Source organism: Rhodotorula paludigena, assembly GCF_050403205.1.
Source record: "Rhodotorula paludigena JCM10292 DNA, Rt_paludigena_JCM10292v1_ctg118, whole genome shotgun sequence".
Taxonomy (NCBI): domain Eukaryota; kingdom Fungi; phylum Basidiomycota; class Microbotryomycetes; order Sporidiobolales; family Sporidiobolaceae; genus Rhodotorula; species Rhodotorula paludigena.
In genome coordinates, this window is record NW_027481340.1 from 1 (window position 1) to 6,727 (window position 6,727).

General features: G+C 67.4%; 4 protein-coding genes across 4 annotated transcripts; 2 read left to right on the forward strand and 2 right to left on the reverse strand.

Moving 5' to 3' along the window:
* Window positions 1–260: 260 nt before the first annotated feature.
* Window positions 261–818, reverse strand: JCM10292_001397 (uncharacterized protein; the record flags this gene model as incomplete). The annotated part of the gene is made up of 4 exons (XM_076652994.1): window positions 261–289; window positions 350–376; window positions 431–595; window positions 653–818. 4 exons carry the CDS (start codon window positions 816–818, stop codon window positions 261–263), a joined length of 387 nt encoding a protein of 128 aa, XP_076501451.1.
* Window positions 819–1,068: 250 nt separating this feature from the next.
* TRM82 (Trm82p) lies at window positions 1,069–3,056 on the forward strand (the record flags this gene model as incomplete). The annotated part of the gene is made up of 4 exons (XM_076652995.1): window positions 1,069–1,157; window positions 1,224–1,469; window positions 1,528–1,761; window positions 1,820–3,056. The coding sequence occupies 4 exons, from the start codon at window positions 1,069–1,071 to the stop codon at window positions 3,054–3,056; spliced, it is 1,806 nt and encodes a 601-aa protein (XP_076501452.1).
* Window positions 3,057–3,166: 110 nt separating this feature from the next.
* Window positions 3,167–3,865, reverse strand: ERV1 (flavin-linked sulfhydryl oxidase; the record flags this gene model as incomplete). Its single annotated transcript, XM_076652996.1, has 2 exons — window positions 3,167–3,664; window positions 3,785–3,865. 2 exons carry the CDS (start codon window positions 3,863–3,865, stop codon window positions 3,167–3,169), a joined length of 579 nt encoding a protein of 192 aa, XP_076501453.1.
* A 274-nt stretch (window positions 3,866–4,139) lies between these two features.
* TYR1 (prephenate dehydrogenase (NADP(+))) lies at window positions 4,140–5,903 on the forward strand (the record flags this gene model as incomplete). The annotated part of the gene is made up of 7 exons (XM_076652997.1): window positions 4,140–4,249; window positions 4,309–4,364; window positions 4,426–4,542; window positions 4,603–4,751; window positions 4,816–4,967; window positions 5,046–5,741; window positions 5,813–5,903. 7 exons carry the CDS (start codon window positions 4,140–4,142, stop codon window positions 5,901–5,903), a joined length of 1,371 nt encoding a protein of 456 aa, XP_076501454.1.
* Between the last annotated feature and the right edge of the window lie 824 nt (window positions 5,904–6,727).

Genomic DNA, 6,727 nt, shown 5'->3' on the forward strand with positions numbered 1-6,727 from the left:
CCCTAACCCTAACCCTAACCCTAACCCTAACCCTAACCCTAACCCTAACCCTAACCCTAACCCTAACCTAACCCTAACCCTAACTCTAACTCTAACCCTAACTCGAGAGGTTCTGGATATCCCTAACCCTAACTTGCCTAGCCTCTCAGGGTATATAATGGAGGCCAGAGAAGGGGCAGAAGAGGTTACATGAAGTAGGCACAGACACACCAAATTGACAGGGGCACACGAAAGGACGGAAAGAAGCGGTACAGAGCGGATCACGAGAGCGATGTGATGGCTTTTGGGTCTGCAGACGCAGCACGCAAGGGTCAGCGCGACGTAAACAGCCACAATGAGCCACACACACCGATCGGGAACCCGTTGGCGTCGACGCCTGCACGCGAAAAGGTCAGCGTCGTCTCCACCCCGACACAGCGAACGCCCGCACCATGCTTGCGAAAGAGCCGGGTGGTGTAGGCGGCGCGGGCGTCGTCAAAGTCGAGGCGCTCGCGCTCCATGATGCGGCGGATGTCGGTGAGGGTGCGGTCGTCGAGGCCGGCGCGCTGATCGCCGGAGAGGTTGGCCGAGAGGTCAAAGTGGGCGGTCGAGAAGCCTGCGGGGCGGGGGAGCGTGAGTGGGAGCGGGGTAGCGAGCACGACTCGGAGCACACCCTGCTCTGCGGCGTCCTCAAAGGTGGTGAGGGGGGCGTAGTAGCGGAGGCGGGACGAGAGCGAGGGCGGGAGGCGGTCGACGTAGAGGTGGCGGTAGTGCCAGGCGAGGAAGAGGGCGAGGAGGACAAGGCCGGCGAGGGGCAGCGAGTAGTGCAGGCTGGCCATCGCGGGCGGGCGGTCGTACCAGCGGGAGAGCGAGCGAGAGACGGAGCCGAGAGGTGGGGAGGAGGCGAGCAGACGGCGAGCGGGCGGGGCAGCGAGGCGAGCGGGGTACGAAGCGTGCGAGCAGTGACTGTGCGCGACAGTCGACTCTTGTAGAGCGCGTGCTTGCCCGTGAGCGCGGTCCTTACGAGAGAGTCCAGGCGAGCCGCTGCGCCATCCCGTCCTCCTCACTCTCATCCTGCACACAGTCGAGATGAGCGTGCATCCGGTGCAGTGCATCGCAGCGACGCTCGAGCACGTCGTCACGGCCTCCAGCTCGCGCCTGTGCGCATTCGATGCAGCGTGCGCACTTTCTTTCACCGCCTCGCCCCCCCGTTGCGATCAAGCTCACCGCTGCCACCCCGCCAGAACTACCGCCCTGATCGCCACGAGCGAGGCCCACAAGGGGCTCGTCCGCCTCGTCGCCCCCTTCACCGACCCGGCCACCGGCAAGAGCGTCGTCGTCTCGACCGGCGAGGACAAGCTCCTCGTCGTGCACTCGCTCCCCGACCTCGCCGTCCTCAGCTCGCGCGAGATCCCCAAGCGCGCCAATGCCCTCGAACTCACCGCCGAGGGCGACATCGTCGTCGGCGACAAGTTTGGCGACGTCTACATGTGCGCGCACTCCCGCTCTGCTCCTTCGCAACCCGTTGACCCGCCGTCTCGCACGCAGCTTCCCGCTCGAAGCGCCCGTGATATCCGCCGGCACCAAGCCCGCCGACGTCCCCAAGCCGCAGCCCATCCTTGGCCACGTCTCGATGCTCAACACGCTCGCCCTCGTCCCCGCCGACCCGGCGCACGGCCTCGAACGCGACTGGATCGCGACCGGCGACCGCGACGAGCACGTCCGCCTGTCGCGCTACCCGCAGGGCCACGTCATTGAGAAGTATGCCTTTGGGAGCAAGCAGTGCGTCCGCCGTTCCAGCCTGGCACTTCAGAGACTTTAGCTGAACCAGTCTTCGCAGCCTCGTCTCGTCTCTGCTGTACCTCGCCGGCACGCCGTCCACGCCGCCGTACCTCCTGAGCGCCGGCGCCGACCCGACCCTGCAGCTCTTCGCGCTCCCCAGCGCGTCGCTCGCGGCGCAGTTCCCGCTGCAGGACCTCCTCGAGCCGTACCTCGCCGTCGCGCCCGAGATGCCGACGCCCGTCCCCGCGGGCAAGAAGAAGGACAAGCGCGGGACGAGGACCACGGCGCGCAAGCGCAAGGGCGGCGCCGCAGCGACAGCGGCGGCCCCCGACTCGGAGGGCGCCGACAGCACGCCTGCGCCCGAGGGCGACGACGCGGGCGAGCCCGCAGAGCAGGAGGACCTGAGCACGTACGAGCGCCGGCTGCTGCCCAAGGGCCTTGCCGTGATCAAGCTCGTGCAGGTCGGCGCGACGACCGACGCGCAGGGCGGCATCATGGTGCTCGCTGCGGGCTCGAGCGCGCTCCTCTTTGTACCCTTCACGGCGCTGCTCCCCTCGTCCACCTCGACCCCCGCCGGCAAGGCGAGCCTGCTCGCGTTCGCGCACCCGATCCTCGACTTTGCGCCCGCGCCCATCCCGCAGTCGGCCTCGTCGGCGGCCGAGTTCCTCGTCGCGCTCGACACGACGCGCCCGGCGACCTCGGTCGCGACACCCGCACCCGCGCCCGCAACCCCGGCCGACGACGCGCCGACGCCCGTCGTGCGCGCGGCGCTCGACCGCGAGTCGGGGCAGCTCGTCGCGCTCGCGACGCTCACGACCGACGCCGTCTTCCTCTCTTCTGCGTGTGCTTCCTCCGCTTCCGCTTCCGAGAAGCAGCAGGGGCCGTCGACGGCGAGCCTGTACCCGGTGCTGTCGCTGCTGCACCACCCGGGCGACGACGACTTTGGCGACGACGCCGACGTCGGCGGGATTGGGCCCGCGAGCGCGGGCAACGGCCTGCCAAAAGGCGGGCGGGGGATCAAGCGGCCGCACGAGGCCGCAGCGGCGGGAGTGGCGGGCGCGGGCGCGGGCGGGCCGGGCGAGGTGGGCGGGTTCGACTCGAGCCGGGGCAAGCGCGCGAGCGGGCGCGCCGAGACGCTCAGGCGGTACGAGGAGGCGAAGCGCAAGCTCGCGCAGGAGGGCGGCGCGCAGGGCGCGAACGCGCTCACCGAGGGCGAGAAGGCGGCCGTGAAGGAGATGGAGGACGAGGCGCGGAGGGACGCCGGCGCAGAGATGGAGGGCGCCGAGGTCGCGTAGTGCGCGGCTAGGATACGCTTCATGAAACCATGCACGAGAGAATGGAGATTGCGAGTGGTGCTACAACAAGGCAAGGCGAAGAGGGAGAGTCTATGGGTCGCGAGCCCCGGTCACGGCTCGCAGTGGCCGTCCTTCCACCCGTCGCGCCAGCGCTGCGGCACGTTGTCGCAGTCGAAGCGGTCCTTGCCGAGGCGCTCGTTGACCTCGTTGTGCACGCCGCAGAGCCACATTTCGAGTGCCTCGCGGCCCTGGTCGACAGCTCGTTCGGGCGGGTTTGCCTGCACGTAACCGCCGAGGTGGGTCGCGCAGACGCCGCACGGGTAGAGCGTCGGGAGGGCGCGGAGGAGGCCGAGCATGGACTGCTTCTGGTGCGGCGACGGCGAGGGGGGAAAGTAGGACGCGGTCGTGTGCAGGAAGGTCCACGTGTGGCGGCCGAGGCGCTCGACGTCGGGCGGGCAGTCGGACGGGAGACGGGGCTCGGCGTCGTCCTGCGCACTCGAGAGCCCCACGGCGGCAGCGGTCGCCCCCGAAGCAGCGGCGGGAGCAGTCGAAGCGGAAGCAGCGGCCTTTTTCTTGAACCCGGCAAACGAGCGGAATGCGGTGCAGGACTGAGAATACCACGAGCGTCAGTACGACCCTCCACCTGTACAGTCCATCCGGCAGCGAGGACAAGCGACACGATCGTCCCTCGGCAACGGAGACGACGGCGGCGAGTACGAGAGGCGCACCTTGCAGGGGCGGCCGTCGGGGCCGAGGACCATGCCGGGCGGGACAGGATCGCCCTCTTTCCAGCTGCTCAGGTCCGCCATCGTCGCGAGAGAGCACAGAGAGAGCGAGAGACCAAGTCGGACTCTTTCCACTCGCTTCACACTGCGACGACAGCCTCCTGCAGAGCTCGAGAGACGCCAGACCAGCTCAGGAGACACTCACAAGCTGCCCTGCCCTTGTCCGAGCACATTCTGCGGCTGCGTTGACTCTGCGCCCCACCTCGCCTCGACTTGATCTCTCCGCCGTCGTACCGCCTCTGCACAAGCTCCAGCGTGCGGTTCAACTCGCACACACGGCGAATAGAAGCTCTTCGACATGGCTAGCCAGCTACCGCCCCCCGGAGAGGCCGTCATCGGCCTTATTGGCATGGGCGAGATGGGCCGCATGTACGCAGAGCGCCTCAGCCGCGCAGGGCAGTGCAAGCGGTGCGTCTTTCCGCTCGCACACATCGGCAGGGCTGCTGACTGAAGCCTGTCCTTCACAGGATCAACGTGTGCGACTTGCCCGACAAGTACGACTCGCTCGTCGAGTACTGCAAGGGTGCGCTGCAGAGTCCGAAGTCGCACACCAAGCGCCTCATGCTAAACCCCGTGCCCCACAGGCAAGGACAAGCTCGTGCCGCTGCGCGACGGTCACCTCGTCTCGCGCGAGAGCGATTTCATCATCTACTCGGTCGAGGCCGCCTTCCTCGACCAGGTCGTCAAGCAGTACGGGCCTTGTGCGTTCGCTCGTCTTCTCTCGTCTTGACCGCAGCTCACCGAGCCCGCCACGCGCGCAGCAACCAAGGTCGGCGCGATCGTGTCGGGGCAGACTTCGGTCAAGGCGCCCGAGCGCGCCGCGTTCGAGCGCTTCCTCCCGCCCGACACGCACATCGTCTCGATCCACTCGCTCCACGGCCCGACCGTGCCCACCGACGGGCAGGCCCTCGTGCGTCGCTCGTGCTTTCCCATTGCCCGCTCTGACTTCCACTGACGCGCAACCCCGCCCGCAGATCGTGATCCAGCACCGTGCGACCGACGCGCACGTCGAGTGGGTCAAGCAGGTGCTCGCGCCGCTCAAGAGCCGCTACGTCGACCTGTCGTACGACGAGCACGACGAGGTGACTGCCAACACGCAGGCCGTGACCCACGCTGCGTTCCTCTCGTGCGTCCACGCATTCTCGCAATCTTGCCCCGCGGAGAGGACCGCAGAACTGATTGGAGAGGACTCGCCCTCGCACAGGATGGGCACGGCGTGGCGATGCACGGGCCAGTTCCCGTGGGAGCTCGGGCGGTACATTGGCGGGATCGAGGTGGTCAAGACCAACATTACGCTGCGGATCTACGCGGCCAAGTGGCACGTGTACGCCGGGCTCGCGATCCTGAACCCGCGCGCGCAGGAGCAGATCCACCAGTTTGCCGAGTCGGCGACCGACCTCTTCAAGCTCATGATTCAGTCGCGCGAGGCCGAGCTGCGCGCGCGCGTCCACGCCGCGCGCGATTTCGTCTTTGGCGGCGCGAGCGCAGGCGCGGCGCCGATCCTGCTGTCGGACAGCGCGCTCGACCGGTTCGCGATCGGGACGCCCGCGGGGGCGAGTGCGTCGAGCGCGCCGCCCAACTCGCATCTCGCGCTGCTCGCCATGGTCGACTGCTGGCACCGGTTGGGGATCCGGCCGTTCGTGCACCTCGCGCTCGCGGCGACGCCCGTGTTCCGGTTCTGGATCGGCGTCGCCGAGTACCTTTTCCGGGATGCGGCACGGCTCGAGGCAGCCATCTGCGCGGCGGGCGCGGTCGGCGGCGCAGGCGTCGCGTTCAGCGGCGACGACGCCGAGTTTGTCATTGCCGCGCGCGGGTGGAGCGACACGGTGCGGTACGGGAGCTTCGAGGCGTACAAGCAGCGGTTCGACGAGACGCGCAAGTTCTTCGAGCCGCGCTTCGAGTGCGTTTTCGTTTTCCTCTCTGCCCTGTTGTTGCAGCTCCGGTGGACTCATCGTACGCGCGCGCACGCAGGGAGAGCCGGATCGCGAACCGCGACATGTTTGCGTTCCTTGCCGAAGAGCCGATACGGACGAGCAAGATGGAGCGCTCCGAGGCGCCGTAGCAGTCTGCACGCACTCTTTGCATGGGTCCCGCATTCGCATCGTTGCATGCGCTCCTGACGCACGAGCTTGCTCAGAGACGAGAGGGTGTTGGCGAGGGAGGGCAGCTTCCAGACAGCCGACTACGTCTGACCGAAGTCGCGCTCTCGCTCTCAAGACCCGGTGCCGACTCCGGAAGGAAGTGATAGAAAAGACCATTGCAGGGGAGAGAAATGTGCGTCCCTTGTATCGCTCCTCAAGCCCAACCCGTCTTTCGAGGGGGTGTATTCCAGCGATGAGCCACAGCAAGGCGACCCCCGTCCCGCGGCCGAGACGTCCGGCTAAGGAAACGCCGGCGCAGACCCCCCAAGCTAGAAGGAGGGGGGCGCGAGGACGGGTCGGGTCTGTGTCTGCGCGCCCACCAGGCCTCGGGTGACCCTGGGAAGTCGGTCGATCGAGGCAGTTATGGCGCGGGGGTGTTGCGAGAGTGTGCAGGATTGAGCAGGTTAGAAGTCGAAGAGAGCAGCGAGAGAGCCTGTGCCGAGAAGGAAACCTGTGTAAGCAACGTCAGCGACGGTTCTGCAAAGACGGCGCTGCTCGTTGCGCCCCCACACGCACACACACGCCACGACAGCAGTGCTTGTTGAGTTTTCAGAAAAGGACCGGTTTCCCGGCAAGGTAGCGAGGGTTTTTCTCCAGTGGGCCGCCCGCCCGCTGCGGACTCTCGCCCCCGTGAAGGAGCGAGACAGCGCAAAGGCAGGCGACTCGTCGTGCCAAATGCACTCGAGGTCATCAGGTTGATAAGGCACTGCTGTGCGTGCGTGCGTGCGTGCGAGTGTGCGGGCGA